Source organism: Pelophylax lessonae (assembly GCF_965119305.1).
Source record: "Pelophylax lessonae genome assembly, chromosome: 8".
Classification (NCBI taxonomy): Eukaryota; Metazoa; Chordata; class Amphibia; order Anura; family Ranidae; genus Pelophylax; species Pelophylax lessonae.
Window position 1 is genome coordinate 7,160,261 of NC_138775.1, and position 20,721 is coordinate 7,180,981.

The 20,721-nt window shown below is 45.1% G+C and overlaps 1 protein-coding gene across 1 annotated transcript; it reads left to right on the forward strand.

Moving 5' to 3' along the window:
• Positions 1-1,593: 1,593 nt before the first annotated feature.
• LOC309562103 (galectin-1-like) lies at positions 1,594-18,128 on the forward strand (the record flags this gene model as incomplete). Its single annotated transcript, XM_082266235.1, has 4 exons — positions 1,594-1,647; positions 7,906-7,985; positions 15,926-16,097; positions 17,970-18,128. The coding sequence occupies 4 exons, from the start codon at positions 1,594-1,596 to the stop codon at positions 18,126-18,128; spliced, it is 465 nt and encodes a 154-aa protein (XP_082122361.1).
• Positions 18,129-20,721: the final 2,593 nt, after the last annotated feature.

Sequence of the window (20,721 nt, forward strand, 5' to 3'; positions counted from 1 at the left end):
TGGCTGCCTCCTCCTCTGTAGATGTGCCATATGGCCTCAGGTAGTAACTGAACCAGGGAAGCTGACTGAGAGGGGAGACACTGGAGGATCTGATTCTGCAGTGCAGTGACTGCAGGTCTGTGTCAAGGGGCCTGACCTGAGGGGGGGCCATCCCTGCAGCTAGTAGAGTCAGTGGACGGGTGTCAGTAAAGGGGATGCTAGTGAGTGTCCCGAAGATAATGTAGATTCACCAAATCTATTGCGGGAGAGAAAAGAGCAAGGAGACTTAACATGTGGCAGCATGGATTAAGCAGGGATGCTGCTTCCACAAGCATCCCGGCGAGGCCAAGTGAGAGTTGTCCTTATCCATTGTGAATAGTTACAGTTGGAGTATCCCACTATTCCCTTCTCCCATCCAAGTACCAAAAAACAATACCCCAGGACTGTTTATCAACTGACGAGTCATCGGGAGTAAGGGGGGATGAGTGAACTGTACCCCAAGTGACTGTGTGCTGGTAATCAGAGGAGGCCCGAGAAGTCATCATACAACAAGCCCTATGGGGACAGTGCTACATGGATTCTGTGACTCTCCACTCTTCACATTGCCTGGCTGGAGGTTGGAGGTAGATAGGACTATGAAGGCTGAATGCTGGCGTCATAAGTGTAATGGCCCACATTGCATGGTTGGAGGTAGATAGGACTATGGAGGCTGAATGCTGGGTTCATAAGCATAATGGCCCACATTGCATGGCTGGAGGTTGGAGGTAGATGGGACTATGGAGGCTGAATGCTGGGTTCATAAGCGTAATGGCCCACATTGCATGGCTGGAGGTTGGAGGTAGATGGGACTATGGAGGCTGAATGCTGGCTTCATAAGTGTAAGGGGATCTATGAAACATTCTAGAAGACATGGGGGTCCATGGATCCAATACTCCTCACAGTCAGAGAGAAAGTATAGGATTAATGAAGGTTACTGTCACTGCCTATACTCCCCCATGGAAGGAACTATTTGATGGGTTGAAACACTTATCTTGTATACCCCCCCCCCCCCTTTATGCTAGAAGGTACATGTATAGGGAAAATGTCTTCAACAGTATACAGTATTTTGAATGCATAGTGGTGTTTATTATTGTAACTATACCCCCCCCTCCTCTTTTTCTTTCTTTTTCTCTCTTTATTTTAGCTTTCTATTTATTTTTTGTATGTTTGATATTGTGTTTATTTGTATTTACTTTGTAAAATCATACTGGGAAAAAAAAAAAAAAGATAGTATACAAAATAAAAATCCAAAGGACTTTTTTGCAAGATTGCCTGGTTAGAGGTGAAAGGAATGGTAAAGACCCCCGAGGGGGGGGGGGGATAAATGTACAGTATGTTCTGATTTGTAATTGCTTTTTTCAAAGAGTAAGAATGAAATTTGTCCATGAAAAAAAAAAAAAAAGGTATTATACAAAAAAAAATGTAAAGGATGCTTTTTGAAAATTCACAAGATTTCATGGTTAGAGGTAAAAGGAATAGTAAAGACCCAAAGACCACCGGGGGGGGGGGGGGGAGGGGAGATAAAAGTACAGTATGTTCTTGCTTAGGACAAGTTGCTTTTTTCAAAGAGTAAGAATGAAATTTGCCCATAAGCAATACAAGAAGTATCTTATGATGATTGATGGAGATGTAAGCACTCCTCAGTATTTATGTGACACTTGTTTATCTAATATTGGTAAAAGAACGCAGTTTAGCCGTAAGGAAATATCTGAAAACTATAATTGGAATTTCTGAGTGCCGCTGTCTGAGGCCAAGAAGCGTTATCAGTCACCCGGGACCATTTCTGTATTGATGAGGAGAAAAGCAAATCCTCCGATCCCCGGAGATTTCCCTGCGAGTCGTCCCGACCTGACTGAGGATAAAGACAGGTGAGATCCTTCCCTTTCCTAGGAAAATCTGCCCATCTATTGCCAGCTTTACCCTCTTCTAACCCATTACTTACCCCGAGATCTACATAGCCAGGTGCACAGACATTCCATGCCACCCATAGCCAGGTGAACAGACATTCCATGCCACCCATAGCCAGCTGCACAGACATTCCATGCCACCCATAGCCAGGTGCACAGACATTCCATGCCACCCATAGTCAGCTGCACAAATATTCCATGCCACCCACAACCAGGTGCACAGACATTCCATGCCATCCATAGCCAGCTGCACAGACATTCCATGCCACCCATAACCGGGTACACAGACATCACACCTCACCCATAGCCAGCTGCACAGATTTTCCATATAACCTATAGACATACACACAGCTATCCCATTCCACCCATAGCCAGGTGCACAGACATTGCACAAAACTCATACCCAGGTGCAGAGATGTCCCACAACACTCGTAGCCAAATACAGAGACATCACATACTGCCCAAAGCCAGGTGCACAGACATCACATACTGCCCATAGCCAGGTGCACAGATGTCATAAAACCTCCACAACCAGGTGAACAAACATCAAAAGCCACCCATAGCCAGATGCAAAGGCATTGCCCATACCCAGGTGCACAGATGTCCTACACCACCGATAGTCAGGTGCAGACACATTCCATGCCAAGCATACCCAGGTGCACAGACATCACACACTGCTCATACTCAGGTGCAGAGATGTCTCATACCACCAATATCCAAGCACACAGATGTCACACACTGCCCATAGCCAGGTACACAGGTGTCCCATGATGCTTACAGCCATATGCACAGGTGTCCCATGATACCCATAACCAGGTGCACAAACATCACATACTGCCCACAGCCAGGTGCACAGATGACCCAAGGCACCCATAGCCAGGTGCACATGTTCCAAGACACCCAGAGAATTCTGAGCCAGTCACATCAGTCTCTGTACTAGAGGAGCTTACACTCTAATGTCGCCTCCCCCACAGTCACATCAGTCTCTGTACCAGAGGAGCTTACACTCTAATGTCCCCTCCCCCACAGTCACATCAGTCTCTGTACTAGAGGAGCTTACACTCTAATGTCGCCTCCCCCACAGTCACATCAGTCTCTGTACCAGAGGAGCTTACACTCTAATGTCCCCTCCCCCACAGTCGCACACACAGTCTCTTATCTTTGTTTTTATGTTTCTTTTGTGTCTCATGTGATGTAATGTGTATCAGATGATGTAAATTGTTACTTTGGGGATGAGTAAGGATACTTTCACACTTCTCCCTTTCCTTCTGTGTTTTTTGTTGCATTTCCGGTGCATTTTTCACCTGTGAATAAAATAAATGTGACTCAAAAGCCGCACCAAAAAAACACAACTGTGGGTTTGTTTTTGATGCATTTGTGATGCGTTTCCATTCATTTCAAAGAGGAAATGCGTTTCTGGTGTTTTTTTTTTTTTTTTTACAGCATCAAAAATGCAGCAAGCAGGATTCTACAAACCTTATCAGTGTGAAGAGTTCCGGAAGATTGTGGAAGAAATACGGATCAGTGTGAAAGCAATCTAAGGCCCCTTTCACACTTGTGCGACTTCTCCTGCGACTTTGGACTGCAAAGTCGCACGACAAGTCCTACCCCATGATTTCCAATGAGGATTGTTCATATCTGTGCGACTTCAAAGTAATCCCTGCACTACTTTGGTCAGACTTTGATGCGGCTTGAGGTCCATAGACCTCAATATTACACAGGAATTGCTTCAAGTCCAGTCAAAGTTGTGGCAAAATCATGCAACTTTCAGGTCGCACAAGTGTGAGAAATCAGCCTTATGCCCCGTACACACGTGCAGATTGTCGGCCGAAAAGATTCGGCCGACAACCGATCGGCCGATTGTAGGCTTGTTAGTATGATGCTTCCAACAGCCGACAGCGCACTTTCGGCCGAACAGAATCTGTCGTGCAAGCATTAAAATTTTTGTATGCCGACGCCAGAACGGCCGATTGTTCCTCAGTCAGTACAGAATTCGGCCGACAATCAGCAGATTTGCAAGACTGGGCATGCTCAGAAATGAAAAAAGACCAGGAAAGTTAACCATCACATGACATCACTTCTGCAGTCGGCTGTTGTTGGCCGACAAAATTCGTGTGCAGTCTTTTGCAGTTTTCAACAGACACGACAGCCCTGGACAAAATACGGCCGATCGTTCGGCCGACGATCAGTACGTGTGTACGGGGCATACTAACACTGGAGAGTAGAGAATGTGGTGCAGCTCTGCATAGAAACCAATCAGCTTCCAGGATTTTTGGCAAAGCTTAATTGAAGAAGCTGAAGTTAGAAGCTGATTGGCTCCCATGCACAGCTGCAGCAGATTTTGCACTCTCCAGTTTTAGTAAATCTCCCCCTTTGTGTTGTAGAAATGATTTGAGGATTGTCATGTTTTGCCCCCTTGCTGTTTGTGGTGAGTGGTGACATCCCAGCAGAGTGACGATGGACGCCCCATGCTCAGTCACACCGTATCCACATTTCATTCATTCTCTGTAATCAGCGCAAATGGAACAATTCTCAGTCCAGGGTGACTCCTCCCTCCTGACTGGGGTGGGGTGACTCCTCCCTCCTGACTGGCTCCACCCTCAGCAGACCTCCTATATAAGAAGAGGTAGAAGCTCAGCTGTTCACAAGCTTATCTGATAAAGAAGGAAGATGGCAGAGCCAGTGAGTATGACCACTGATGGAAGCTGCAATTGGGTTCTGTATGTTGTGGTGTGCATAGTGCTGGTGAATGAGGGAAGAGGAGGGTATAGGATGGATGGCGGTGGTCGGTATAGGACTGTTGGGTGTGGATAGTGGTTGCCTTCTGGTTTATGGTGGTGTTGGGTGTAGGGAAGGCTTTTTGTTCTTGCCCTTCATGTTATTTAGGGTGTGATGAATGTATTTTGATATCCTGGTACAGAGCTGGGTCTCCCTTCCTGGGTATTCTTAGTATACGGTATATACTGGTATGGCTCAGACCCTCCTCTCCTACGTATATGCCCTTAGTCTCGGTTCACGCTGAGGTGACCTGTGAGGCGACCTCGTCGCCTCCCATAGGGAAGCTGCGGACCCGTTCTAATAGGAGCGACACAAGTCGCTCTCACTAAGGCTGCATTCACATGTCAGTGTTTGGATCGCGGGCAGAACCGCTGCGGTTCCGCCCGCGATCCGGAGATTATTGCAAATCGCGGGACGCCTAGCGTTGCCCATTGATTTGCAATAGCCCCCCAAACGCCGAGCGATGTTGCCGTGATTTCCGCCTCCGAATCGTGGCAACATCGCGCAAAAAAATCGCGGGACGCAATACGCTCCAAAGAAGCTCTTGTACTTCTTTGAAGCGTATTGCGTCCCACGATTTTGTTTGCGCGATGTTGCTGCGATTCGGCAGGCGGAAATCGCGGCAACATCGCTCGGCGTTTGGGGGGCAATTGCAAATCAATGGGCAACGCTAGGCGTCCCGCGATTTGCAATAAATCTCCGGATCGCGGGCGGAACCACGGCGGTTCTGCCCGCGATCCATACGCTCACATGTGAACGGAGCCTTAGAAAAAGGGTCCGGAGCTTCTTTGGGGTGACCCGGAGGCGACCGCCATAGACTTCAATGTTATGAAGTCCGTGGCGGCCGCTCCGAGGTTGCGGCGTGCTGCTCGCACCACAACCTCGGAGGTTGCGGTGCGAAGTAGCGTCGCTCGTATGTGAACGGGCACTTAGTGATTTATTATTGACATGCCTTCCCCCTCCTCATCGCCTCCTCCTCCCCCCTTATGTATTTTATTTATTGCTGTGAAAAATATTATATTTTATGATTATATTGTTGTTGTTTTACTATTTTTGATGTACACATGACCACAAACGAACATGCTGACCAAAAATCAAATCCTACCGTACACACCAAGTACATTATTTCCCTTGTAGTGCATTAGCACATCCATCCCAGCAAGGAGTGTTGTCTCCAAGGGTTAGAGAGGCTGGATTCATCCTTTTTTATGGATAGTGTAGGACCCACTGATAATGGGGTACTTTGACGCAGTGGTGGGCTTGAGCACGATATGGCCATATGGTGGGACTAAATCCCCATTTTTTATTTATGGATTGTCTCCATATTTGATAGTCATTTATTTTGCATGGTTGCGCTATTCTTTTTTAATATACATGTTGCTTGGTCCATAGCTGCACCGGCTTTAGATATACATGTTCAGGGTTTGCTCCCCCAATTTTATGCTTGTTTACATTATTATCAGTGTTGGGGTAGTTACTCCAAAAAATGTAACTAGTTACTTCTGTAAATTGTAACGAGATTACTTTACTAGTTACTGCATTTGAAAAGTAACTTCACTACTTATTATATTACTTTCCTCTTTCTTAGAGCCCATTCATACAGGGGCGACACGACTTGCTGGGGTGACCTGTGAAGTCGCGGTGCACCGCGACCTCGGCGTGACTTGCACGGACTTCATATAATTGAAGTCAATGCAAGTCGCCTCCAGGTCGCCCCAAAGTAGTACAGGACCCTTTTTCTAAGTCGGAGCGACTTGTGTCGCTCCTATTAGAACGGGTCCTGTACTACTCTATGGCGAGCGACCGACCGCGACTTGTCAGGCGACCAAGTTGCCTGACAAGTCGCGCTAGTGTGAATGGACCCTTAATTGACCGTGTAGAAGAAGATACATGACACACTTTCTGCACAGAGTTTATTGTATAAACACAGGCTTTGGGAAACATGATAACAGAATAAAACATAAAGTGCAACAAAGTCATAAACTTCATCCCTCTCTATTCTTCCAAATAACGATTGTATCGCACGGCTTGGGTAACGCAGGAAAGCGCGTTCCTATAGCCTAGTGTAGTTACCTCCTATAGTCTAGTAAAGTAGTGTAGATACCTCCTATAGCCTAGTAAAGTAGTGTAGATACCTCCTATAGCCTAGTAAAGTAGTGTAGTTACCTCCTATAGCCTAGTAAAGTAGTGTAGTTGCCTCCTATAGCCTAGTAAAGTAGTGTAGTTGCCTCCTATAGCCTAGTAAAGTAGTGTAGTTACCTCCTATAGCCTAGTAAAGTAGTGTAGTTGCCTCCTATAGCCTAGTAAAGTAGTGTAGTTACCTCCTATAGCCTAGTAAAGTAGTGTAGATACCTCCTATAGCCTAGTAAAGTAGCGTAGATACCTCCTATAGTCTAAAGTAGTGTAGTTGCCTCCTATAGCCTAGTAAAGTAGTGTAGATACCTCCTATAGTCTAAAGTAGTGTAGTTGCCTCCTATAGCCTAGTAAAGTAGTGTAGTTACCCCCTATAGCCTAGTAAAGTAGTGTAGTTACCCCCTATAGCCTAGTAAAGTAGTGTAGTTACCTCCTATAGCCTAGTAAAGTAGTGTAGATACCTCCTATAGCCTAGTAAAGTAGTGTAGTTACCTCCTATAGCCTAGTAAAGTAGTGTAGTTGCCTCCTATAGCCTAGTAAAGTAGTGTAGTTACCAATATTAGTATTGTAACTAGTTACGGTACTTTTGTACCCAAAAAAGTAATGTAGTTACTGTAATCAGTTACTTTGTAACTCGTTACCCCAACACTGATTATTACTAAACATGAATGCTGGGCAGGCCTTGTGCCGGTCAGTAATTGGCTCCGTCTGGCTGTCTGTAGATAGGACTATAACTTGTATAAAGGTCTGGGTAGCCGGCATACATGACATGAACGTTAGAAGAGAAAATGTATATATTGTCAGTCATTGATCTGTCATTAGAAGATATTTGTGATCTGCTGGGGATGTCTGAGCTCCCTCCCCTCCCCCACACAAAGGATCCCACAAAGTGCTGCGACCCCCGAAAATCCCAAATTTATCCTGAGTACAGAAACTGCAACTATGGAACGTCTCTTCAGTCTATATACAATGTGTAAACCCCCACCCCTCTATTATACAGGGTGTAATAATCTCCCCCCCCCCCCCCCCCATTGTACAGGGTGTAATAATTCTCTTTTCTCCCATACAGAGTTTTTCCTTGTATGACTTCAGCCTCAAACCCGGTCACTGTGTGGAGGTGGAGGGTTTCATTCCGGAGGGCACTAGCAGGTAGGTGAAGATTCTATCCTAGGCTACTTACTATAATAGTGTCTGTTCTCTTTATAATTCTGTCATTTGCCAAAATTTTATTTTGTAAAATTACAAAAGTAGAAAAGTGTGCTCTGTGTACAATACATCCTACTGACCCATCGCTGGGAATTTGGGGTGTGGGGTCCCTCAGATAATACCGGACATCGGATTGTTTTGCTCAGAGCAAATTTATCTCCAATATTTGTGCTTCTACATTTGTATGTAATCCTGGATAAAACTTGTCTGACTCGGGGACGTAACTACAGGGAGTGCAGTTTCAACCGGGCCCCATGCTCCAGGGTGGCCTGTGCAGCTCCCCTTTACACCTGGATAGAGGGGGCAGCATGTAGAGAAATCCCTGTCCTCCTTTTTTGTACCTGCAGGAGGAGATTGTTTCCTCTGTATGCTGTCCCCCCTCCTATCCAGATCACTTGTGTTCTGCTGTCTCTGGGCCCCTGTGAGTCCCCCCCCCCCCCCGCTCCCTCTCCTGCCGGCTGCTGCAGGAGAAACAGGAAGGGGGGGGGGGGGGGGTCGGTAAATATGTAATTTACCAGCTCCTTCCTTTTCTGAATGGACAGTCCTAGTCAGTGACATTGTAAAAAAATAAAAAATAAAATGATAAAAAATACAATTTAAATACCAAAAAATAAAAACTGACATCAGTGGGTGAACTTCAAGGATCACAAAGGTCACACTTGCAACAAGGCCCAGGCATTCCACCACCATGGGGAGGCATCAAGATGGTAGGAAGGGGGCCCACTGCAGAACCGTAATAAAGGGCCCCGCACCGAGAGTAAAGGGCCCCAGGATCAGTGGGAAGAGCCCCAGGCGAGGGGTCCAGAGGGCCCTTCATGGTTTCTTGCATCGGGGCCCTGAAGGTTCTAGTTACACCTCTGGTCTGACTTATCAGCCTTCACCTGAAATAATGACAACTGACGTACGTTCTGTCTTTCTCTCCTCCTGGACTCCACTAACCTGTATAGCTGCAGGCACTGTATAAAAATTTACAATAGAAAGTACTTCATTACTATTACATACCTAGTTAGAGGCCCAAAACCCTTGGGGAGTGAAAGGGCAACTGCCCTGAGTCTCCAGATGGGAGACTTGGTACATTCTGGTCCTGGTTCCGAGGGCAGGGGTTTTACTCCCATATCTTTGTGATAAAAAAAAAAAAAGCCCTTGGGGAAATACCACCTGATATTGAACCTTCATTCTCTAAATCACTCAAATACAAACACTTCACGTGGAATCAATATTTTTCATAAAGAATCTACTTTACCTGGGGTGCTTTATGGCAATGCTGGAGTTAAAGGATGCCTACTTCCACATCCTATTCACCCAGTATACCAAAAGATGTTACGCCTAGCAGTAAAATTGGGATCAGAAATCTGGCATTTTTAGTTCAAAGCGCTGCCCTTTGGGTTGTCATTGGGCCCCACGCATCTTTACAAAGGCCCTGGGGGAAGCATTGGCCCCGGTAAGACAAAAATGAATTATGATCAACCTCCTAGTAGTGGCAGTCGTGTCAAACTAGAGGGATATCTCCAGACAGTTCAGGAGTTCCTCCATTCGCTAGGCTGGATAGCCAAAGTCTTCTCTGAAGTCTTCCCAAAGAGTGACCTATCTTGGGTACGAGTTTTCCTTCTGGGGGAAAGTTTCAAAAACAACTCCAATGATGGCATCCTTGCAAACCAACCAGTGGGTCTCGCTCAGATGTCTTAAGAGCAGAGGTGGGGGACTTGAGTCACATGACTTGACTTAAGTCACCAGTTTGAGGACTTGAGACTTGCTTGACTAAAATTAATAAAAGACTCGACTTGAATTGGTATTCATGACTTGAGACTTGACTTTGACTTGAGACTTATGACTCGAAATGACTTTACTTTTTTAAGTTATTAAATATTTGCATTTTCTCAAGATGTGTTAAAGCAAAATTAATGTTGCCTGTTATGTTTCTGACACTACAGTCACTTAAAACACCTCAGTGTGTTCTGATTTTTAGGACACTGTCTGTTTAACCACTTTACCACCGGAGGATTTTCCTGCTAAAAGACCAGGGGTTTTTTTGCTTTTTTTTTTTTTTTTTTTTTTTTTTCTGCGTGACTTTAACGGACAATCGCGCAGTCGTGCGACGCTGTACCTAAACGAATTTCACGTCCTTTTTTTCCCACAAACAGAGCTTTCTTTTGGTGGTATTTGATCACCTGTGCGTTTTTTTTTTTTTCTTTTTTTTTTTTTTTTTTTTTTTCTAACATGCACTATAAACAAAAAAAGAGCGTAATTTTTGCAAAAACAACAATATTTTTCACTATTTTTTTATATGAAATTCCCCCCAAAAAAAATGTAAAAATCAAAATGTTTTAAAATTTTCGGCCAATTTGTTTTACGCTACCTATGTTTGGTAAAAAAAATCGCAAAAAGCGTAATTTGATTGGTTTGCGCAAAAGTTATCGCGTTTACTAACAAAGGGAAAGATTTTTGTCATTTTTGGTGTTTTTTTTTTTTTTTTTTTAACGAGTAATGGCGGCGATCTGCGTGTTTTTTTTATTTTTTTTTTTTTTGCGGCGGACAGATCGGACCCTTGACTGACATTTTTGACACTTTTGGGGGTACCAGTGACATTACTGCAGTAATCAGTGCTATATATATGCACTGTTACTGCAAAAATGACACTGGCAGGGAAGGGGTTAACAGTATTGGACAGGGAGGGGTTAAGTGTGTCCTAGGGGCGTGATTCTAACTGTGCAGGGACAGGTCTACTAGTGTAAAAACAGAGATCAACAGTTCTACATAGTAGAACTGTCTGATCTTCACTTTTACACAGGGAGAACTGACAGGCGGCTTGTTTACATAAGCCGCTCTGTCTTTCTCCCGCTGTACCATCGGGTCCGCCAGTCACACTCCCGCACTCCTCCGTGAACGAGGCGGGCGCGCGCCTCAGCGGGCGCCCGCTATTGGCTCTGGAAGGAGTGACAGGCGAGCGACGTAGACCTACGTCACTCTGCCTGGCCGGGGCCGACTGCCGCAGTAAATATACTGTGCGCAGTCGGCAAGCGGTTAACAATGGAAATACTTAACATGTTTTTAGTGACTGTGGTGTTGAAACATGACCGGCCGAAGGATTTTGAGCTGTTTCAAAGTGTTTCTTTAATATGCCAAGAAAAAAGCACTAAGCAGTTTTGTTAAAGCGGAGTTCCACCCTCAAAGGTTTTTTGAGATAAAAATACCCCCGGGACAGTCAGCGCTAGTGCATTTCAGCAATGATACCCTCTGAACTGTCCCAGGTTGCACTTGCCTTTTAGAAGAAATACTTACCTTGAACATTTCTTCTCCAGCGCTGCCATCTCAGGTGTGGGCAGCTGAAGCCAGGGCGTCATCTTTGGTGTCCTCTTCGGTCCCAGAATGCCCTGCACCGGCCCAACTTGTCACTTCTGGGGCAGGCGCGTCATCCCTGCACAGCTTCTTGGCATGCCCAGAAGCTGTTTAGCAGGGAATGATGCACCTGCACCGGAACTGACGTCGGGGCCGTTGCAGGCGCATTGACTCCTGGGAGCAATGACGTTCAGCTCCCAGGAGTCAACACAAGCAGGAAGTGGTGGCGGCGGCCGTGTCAGCAGAGAGAGGAAGAGGAAGGAAGGTGTAATGGAACAGGGCACCCCTGAGCGGGTACCTCCATTGACAGATGCTCCTAGTGCTTCCCGAGGGCTCCAAGCACTCCACCAGACACCGTAAGCACTTCAGACTCCACGAACCGCCGCAGCTTGGTTAGGGTCTTGGCATCTCCTACCCACCCTGGACCTACGACAAGGCTCCAGGTTCCTGTGGGTGAACCTCTTTCCCCAGAGAGTGCAGCACGAACAAGCTCTTACACAAGCTCTTACAAGAGCTCAGTGATTATCTAAGGGAGTATGGAGGACATAGCAATCCCTTGCAGCAGATTCCCCCAATAATAGACAGAACTCTAGATTGAGGTGAAGGAACTCAAAACAACTTTATTGAACAAGACTTGTATACAGAATTTGGAACATCCCGCCCCCAACAACCGCTTTCCTATTGGTCAATTGTAAAGTACCTGCAGTTCCCCTTCAGGTCCTCCTTAGCTATGCAAATGAGGACTTGAAAATGAGTCAGCAGTGATTGGTCAGATAGCTTGACCAGAAGGACTGCCACGTGCAATGAGACAGAGGCCCCCAGGGGGCAATCAATGTACACAATAGCCAGACGCAGAACAATGGGAGGTCATTAGCACTTACAATGAGACAGGGCAATCCACATTCCCAATACACAAACAAAAGGAAAACCTTGCGGACATTGAAAGATATGTAATATACACAGCATTTAGGAATTACAGATTTCATGGCAAATGGGAATAAATCTTAATATTTATATATGGAGATATTGCTGGCAAATATAAAGCAATCCAAACCATTACTTGTCTGTCTTTAAATTCCAGTGATGGTGAATACCTTCACAGAAGGTAAGTATGCCCTTCAAAAACAAGGTAAGTAAACAAATAAAATCGTCATTATCCATTTCTTTTTCAGGTGACACAGAGGAAGCGGATGGCTCAAAGTCTCTTTTGAGGGTGGAACTCCGCTTTAATGTTGAAAATAAAACAAAACCTTTCCTGACCACTGACTTTAACTGATTTAAAGGTGAAAATTGGGGTAGATCAGTATGACTTGATTTGTGACCTGACCAAAATAAATGACTTGACTTCTTGCTTTTCACCACAGTAACTTGGGACTTGCTTGAGACTTGAAGGGTAAGACTTGGGACTTGCTTGTGACTTGAAGGATAAGACTTGGGACTTGGTTGTGACTTGCACATGTGACTTACTCCCATGTCTGCTCAAGAGCCATAGGCCGCCTTATGACCTCTTGCTTTCTGGTCGTACCTTTTGGGTGCGGTTCCGCGAATGTCCTCTTTAGTTGTTCCTTCTAAGGAACTGGGACGTGTCACTTGAGGGTACGAATTCCCTCCAGAAAGAGAACCCTGTGGTGGTCACCACTTCACCTGACCAGAGGACTGCAATGGGTCATTCCGATATCTCCGTCCGAGAAGAATGATGGATGCAAGCTTTTATGGATGGGGGAGCCCCATCTACAAATCGAGAGCGCAGGGAGAATGGTCCCCGGTGAGAGCAAGAGCAGCAAATCAAAGGGAGCGTCTGGCAGTGCAGAGGGCCTTAGAGGTTTTTCATGCAGAGGTCAGCAGTCGCCATCTGCAGTTTATTAGATATGCTGAAGTATGGCATGCATTATTTTTTTTATTTTTTATAAAATTGAGTTCTGGTAATAGATCTGTGCGCCCTCTTGTGTTTTAGTTTGCTTAGAGTGGATGTAAACCCTCTCCTCCTATACTCAGTGAGGTGTACAGCCTCCGATAGAGATGGGACAATCTCCCTACATGAGTTTTACATGTATATCTGCTGTCTTCAGCTTTCTACACTGTTTAGAAAAGTGCATGTCCTGTTAGAATTTTCTCTTCCTGATCCACCTGTGGGAGGCAAGTTTGGCCATAAACTGAAACGGCTGAATGGAGGAATGGCGCGCACGCGCACCCCCCTTCTCCACATAGGCAGAAAAAAAATTGTGCTGTGAATAGACCAGCTGTCAATCTTTCTATGCACCCTCCCTGACACAAGTTTCAGCCTGATCTCAGTTGACAAAGAACTTTGTCAGAAGTTAATCTGCTGAGAACAGAAGAATAGAGCAGGAGAAAGCCACTGGACTTAAGGCTTTGAAGAGAGATAAGTAAACACTAGAGAGATGTGCCCAGGTCAAACTTCATGAATGGGGTTTACAGGGATACCCATAGTCCTGAGAGGGCAGCAAGACAGTCGTGCATGGATAGTCAAGAGGACCGCCTTCCTTCAACTTCAGCCCCGAAGGTTTACCCCCCATGACTAGGCTTTTTTTTTTTTTTTTTGCAATCTGGCCCTGCGTTACTTTCACTATTGCGCAGTCGTGCGGCGTTGTACCCAAATGGTTTTTTCGCCCCCCCCCAACAAATGGAGATTTCTTTTGGTGGTATTTGATCACCACCTGTGGTTATTTTTTGCACTATAGACCAAAAAAGCAGACCGTTTTTGAAAATGTTAACTTTCTGCTTGAAAACATACCCAATAAAAAAAAAAAAGTAAAATCGAATTCATTAATTTAGGCCAATATGTATTCTACATATTTTTGGTTAAAAAAAAGTGTATTGATTGTGGTTTTACACAAGTTAATGCGTCTAAAAAAAAAAAAAAAAAAAAAAAAAAAATGGGATATTTATGGAATTTTAATTTATTTTGGGTTACTAGTACTGCCAGGGAAAATGGTAACGGGCAATCAAAGGGTTCAATGTTTTCCCTGGGAGTGCTTTCTAACTGGGGGAAGACAGAGATCCATGTTCCTGCTTGGCAGAAACACAAGATCTCCATCTTTCCCCTCACAGAACGGCGGCCTGCCTCTCTCCTAAACGATTGCAAGGTGCTGATGAATAGCCAGTCCCCCAGACGTGCTGATTGGCTCCCTTTTGTGTCCAATCGGGTACATGGTTTTGCACAGGAGGCCTGCCCTGCCGCAGTAGATATGCAGGGGGGTGGTCCAGAAGAGGTTTAGCACCTTCTGAGTGCAGGAGGTTACTGTTATGATAGCCTCAGGCTGTAATCATAAATGTCAGTGAGGGATTGTCTTAAAGCGGTAGTAAACTGCTGCAAAAAAAACTGCAAGACAATGGCATAATGTGCTAGTATGCATGAGGGGCTGACGTGGTCACCCGACATTTCTTTCTGGGTTTGCGGGCTGCGGCGCTGTGAGTGGCTGGAGCTGCAATGACGTCACTCCCGGGCAGGAGCCCTCGGTTCCAGCAAGAAGCTCTGAAGTTCCGCCACAATATGCCAGATCTTCAGAACGCATGCGCCGCTGACGTCAGTGGCTGCATGCAGGGTGAATATCTCCTAAATGGTGCAGGTTTAGGAGATATTAATTTTTTACCTACAGGTAATCCTTAATATAGAATTACCTGTAGTTAAAATTGTGGTATACAAGCGCTTTAACGCTTAATTACCGCTTAAGAATATTTAAAAAATAAAATAAAAATTACCGCTTGTTAAGAATATTTAAAAACTGTCCATATCCAGGCTACAGGTTCACTTTAGGTATTTGGGTATAGGAATGTGTATTACCAGGATCACAAATGCTTTATATTTGGGGTATGTATGCATGTATTATATATATATTCAAGTATAAGCCAAGGGAACCTAATTTTACCACAGAAAAGTGGGAACATTTATTGACTCGAGTATAAGCCTAGGGTGGGAAATGCAGCAGCCACTGGACCACTGCCAGACAAAATGGGGACTGTGGGCAGAGTACAGGAGATGCAGGGCTGTGGGCATGGCACAGGAGATGCAGGGCGGTGGGCATGGTATAGGAGATGGTACAGGAGATGCAGGGCACAGGAGATGCAGGGCTGCGGGCATGGTGCAGGAGAATGTCCTGTACCGTGTCCACAGCACTGCATGAGGAAATACAGGGGCTACAGAGGAGTCTCACTTACCTGTCGGGTGAAGCGCCTTACATTGCATGTTTGGCTATTCCCGGGCAGACGGCACATGCGCGGTGATGTGTTGGTGCCGGGCGGCGCCATTTTTAAGTAAGTGAGACAGTGACTCGCGTATAAGCCGACGGGGGCTTTTTAGCATAAAAAAATGCTGAAAAAGTTGGCTTATATACGGTATTTATAAATGGTTTTTCAAGCAAACAGTTTAATCTTAAGACTCAAAACATTAGCTAATATTATAATTTACGATTATGGATTAAAAGTGGCAGAAGTACCTCTGAAACCCATGGGAGTAACACTGGTGAATGACTTGTTCTATATCCAGCAATTATTCTGCTCAGCTGAACTTGCTGTTTCTGTCTTTCTAGGTGGTTCATAAACTTGGGAACAGATGAGAAGAATTTAGCGATACACTTTGATGTTCGGTTTGACTACCAAGGAGAAAAGCGTCTATTAGTCTTGAACGCGATGGTGGACGGTGTCTTTGGAGAGGAGCAGAGGGAAAAAGTCTTCCCCTTCAAGGAGGGAACAGACACCTTGGTACGTCTACTCTGCCCCATCCAACATTTGTCCTGCCCCTCCCAGGCATCACTGTTCCTACTGGACACCTAATATCCATCTCTGAATGATGCAGTAGACAGCCAGGGATCGCTTAGGTGGAGGGTATAGAGCAGGGATCCTCAAACTACGACCCTCCAGCTGTTGCGGAACTACACATCCCATGAGGCATTGTAAAACTCTTGACAATCAGACATGACTAGGAATGATGGGAATTGTAGTTCCTGAACAACTGGAGGGCCATTGTTTGAAGACCCCTGGTATAGAGGGTTTGCTATGATGGTTGCTCATTCCATTAAGCATGAGAACCTCCCACATAGGAAGATCCAATGGATTCCATCATACTGCCATTGTGTGCTATGATATACCGCCTAGTGAGTGGTTGCTGTTTAGATCACTGTCAAATATTGGCTTTCAAAATTTTCACGTAACCATTTTTATTTTGTGTATGCATGTATTATTGAAAATGCTTTTTGCTTGAGATTATATGAAGAGGGAACGGGGTTCAGGAAATCCCTGACATAAAATGTCACTATAATGTCCCCTGTAAAGGCTCCATCTGAAGAGTAGTGGGGGGGGGGGGGGGCGGCTGGCCGGGAACTGAAGCTCATCACCCTCATGCTACAGCAACTCTGTTATGGAGAGACCAATGTGTGCTGAGGTAAGAAATGGGGAAGGGACCAATGTGGGGGTGGATACAGGGAATGGTTATCACTGCTGATCGGCATCTAAATCCTCATCCATCTAAATTCCTCTCTGGGGGCAGAATTCCTCAAACTGAGTAACAAGGCTTAATTCTATATGGGGTAGAAGAAAATAACTGACCGAGAATAGAAGAAAATAACTGACCCAGAATAAACGTATTCTCCCCAACAATTCTCATTTACTCCAAGACAGTCTTAGTAGATGGGACCCCTGTCAAGGACACACATAATTGGTGCTATGGAAGGGACAGTGGCAGATGGGGGCCCTTATCAGGAGAGATGTGTATTGGGGCCCTGGAAGGGAGAGATTTGTTTATCAGTTTACAAAAATGTACTTTGCAGACATAGTTGGTTCATGGCGATCTACAGAAAAAAAAAACTATTGAAAATCCCAACCAAAAATCACAACATTCCCATTGTTATAAACTCATCAAATGTTCAACCCCGCCCCCTATGATTCACTGTCAAATGGCAGAGCCTCAGTGCACAGTGGCGTCACGGTGCTCCGGCACGGTTCTCACCTTCAGCATGTAGTGTGGCTGGGTGGCATGACAGTCGCCTTTCTCAACCTTTTTGCCTCAGGAATTCTTGAAACTTTCAGGTCTTGGGGGAACCCTGCTAATTGGTAGTCAGTGGGGGGAACGATCCTTGCATTGGTGGTAAGAATGCCCAACTTACAGTGGCGGTCAAAATGCCGCTCTTGCAGGCAGCAAAAGAACATTAATGTCATGAAGCTGGCTCCACCAAGTGATGTTGGGCTCTGAAATAAGCGGGCGCCATCAAATGGCAAGTTAATGGGTCTAGGCTTAAACCCTAGAAATCTCCTGAAGGAACCCTTGGCGAGAATGGCTGGCATACAGGGATGCCCAACTGGCCCTCAGCTGTTGAGCTCCTGAGGGCTCCAGTCATTGTTCTAAGTGACAGATACACCATCATACATGTCACTAAGCACATCCTTCCTTCCATTTTTTTCCTTTACATTAACCATTTTCTTCAACACATAAAGAATACATAAGATAAGTTACATCCATATATCATCTTATGGAAAGATTTTTGTTGATGAACGGTTTAGTGGTAGTCTTGTCTCTACAGCCAATGACTCATTGACCTTTTTATAGTCCAGCAAGCTGACACTCATCTTTTCTTACAGGTTTGTTTCCAGTTTGAGCAAGACAAGATCATCCTACAATTATCTTCCGGAACCCCGTTCTCCTTTCCACTCCGCTTTCCCATAGAGGAGATCACATACTTGTCTTCGAGCAACCTCCAGCTTAAGTCCATCAGACTCAAAGGAAAAACCCTGCAATAGAGGAGCCTCCTGTCCCACGTGTCCATATGTCTGTGAAATGGCCATAGTGGATGAATAAGGAAAAGAATGTATTCCATGTTTTGTAACCCCTTCCAATCTGCATCCTTGCTGCTCATGTAGCCACACATTGTGCTTTATTCAATTAATTTACTAGAAATTTTATCTACATTTCAAATAAAATTGAATGAGCTCTATTGTCTGATCGTACCATCATTTTATTTAGCATTAAACTGACTGTATTGATTGCTGTAGTCTGTAGCAAATCACTGCCTCCTGCATAGCGCCCTCCTGCTGGAGGATTTTTTGCATTACTTTTTAAAAAGTTACAGTAACCAAAAGAGTGCTAATGCTACATTCTGCGATTTCTTGGCTTTCCAGTAAAACAGTTAAAATGTTAAACGTTTCTGCTTCCAGACTGAAAGCTACATACAGAAATTTTATTCCAAGCTTTAACCATTAAATTTCAACAATTACATGCTGAAAAAAAATGCAATTTCACAAGATCCAAACTATGTAAATTTAAATACAGAGAGCGGCTGCGGTGGATTATCCCAGTACAGGCAGTGGTAGGGTATGGGCAGTAGTTGTGGCAGTGAATGTAGTAGTACCCCAGTATGGGCAGAGGGTAGGAGTTACTGGAGCCGTTAGTCTCAGTCTCATTGTAAGGGTAGTAGATTAGAGGGCAATAGATTAGGGGTAGTAGTAGAAACATGGCAGCACTGTAATAAAGTGTTACAATTATAAGAGGAATAATATTGGCAGAACAAGGGCAGAGGTGTAGGGGAAAGTAGCAGTAGTTTAAGCAGTGGGTGTAGCAGGAGCATAGAGTAGTGATAGGAGGAGTAGTTGTAGCAGTGGGTGTGGTAGTAGCATAGTATGGATAGTGATATGAGTAATGGTAGGTTTGGTAAATTAATAGTGATACTAGTAGTAGATTGGGGCATTGGATGTGTAGTAGTAGCATATTAAAACTTGCAACAGTAGCTAAGGATTGTTGTAGGAGGTAGTAAAATTGTGTATGACCATAGTAGCATGTTGTAGCTGTAACAGTGGGTGCGATAGTTACAGTAGCAGCACAGTGAGTATATACGGTACTACTTTTTACCACAAGTATAAGCCAACTTTTTCAGCATGTTATGCTGAAAGCCCCCCTCGGCTAATACTCAAGTCGCGGTCTCGCTTACCTTTAAAACAATGGCGCCAACATGTCACTGTGCATGCGCCATCTGCCCGGGAATAGCCAAACGTGTACAGGCTTTCCCGAGCATCGGTGGTGCATGCGCAGTGACGTGTAAGGCGCCTCACCGACAGGTAAGTGAGACTCCTCCACAGCCCCTGCATTTCCTCATGCAGTCCTGTGGGTATGGTACAGGACATTCTCTCCTGTACCATGCCCGCAGCATTGCATCTCTTGTGCCATCGCCTGTACCATGCCCGCAGCATTGCATCGCCTGTACCATCCCAGCAGCCCCTATTTTGTGTCTCGTGGTGGTCCAGTAGCTGCTGCATTTCCCACCCTAGGCTTATACTCGAGTCAACAAGTTTCCCACTTTTTTGTGGGAAATATAGGTGCCTCGGCTTATACTCGAGTATATATGATATATTCTACAATATGTGGTAGTAGCATAATACATATAGTAGTTGCACCAGTGAGTTGGTGGTAGCATCAGCATATAAGGGGAAAGGTAGACGTGTTGTAGAAGGTGTGGTGGTAATAGTAGTAGCAATGTGGTTGAGTAGTTACAGTAGTGTCTTGGCTAACAGTTGCATAGTATGGGTAAGAGTAATAGTTGCAGTAGAAGCAAAGTAAGAATAGGAGTAGCAGTGGGTGTTGTAGGTCCCCAGAACAATTTTAAGTTGGTCCACAAAATCCAGAACTAAGCTGCTTCCACTATTCTGATTAAAAATGGAGATCTTGAATATATTTCAGATAGTTCTTAACCGGTTGCCGACTGCGCACAGTATATTTTACTGCGGCAGTCAGCCCCGGCCAGGCAGAGTGACGTAGGTCTACGTCGATCGCCTGTCACTGGGATTTGAGCCAATAGCGGGCGAGCGCCCGCTGAGGCTCGTTCAGGGAGGAGTGCGGGCATGTGACCGGCGGACCCGATGTCCACCGGTCACACTACGATCGTCGGTAGAGCAGGAGAAAGGCAGAGCGGCTTATGTAAAACCGCCTGTCATTCTCCCTGTGTAAAAATGGAGATCAGACAGTTCTACTTTGTAGAACTGTTGGTCTCTGTTTTTACACCAATAGCAATGTCCCACTACAGTTAGAAACACGCCCCTAGGACACACTTAACCCCTCCCTGTCCAATACAGTTAACCCCTTCCCTGCCAGTGTAATTTTTACAGTGACAGTGCATATGTATAGCACTGATTACTGTAGTAATGTCACTGGTAACCCCAAAAGTGTAAAAAATGTCAGTCAAGGGTCCGATCTGTCCGCCCCAATGTCGCAGTGCCGCAAAAAAAATCGCAGATCGCCGCCATTACTCGTTAAAAAAAAAAAAACACCAAAAATGACAAATCTTTCCCTTTGTTAGTAAACGCGATAACTTTTGCGCAAACCAATCAAAATACGCTTTTTGCA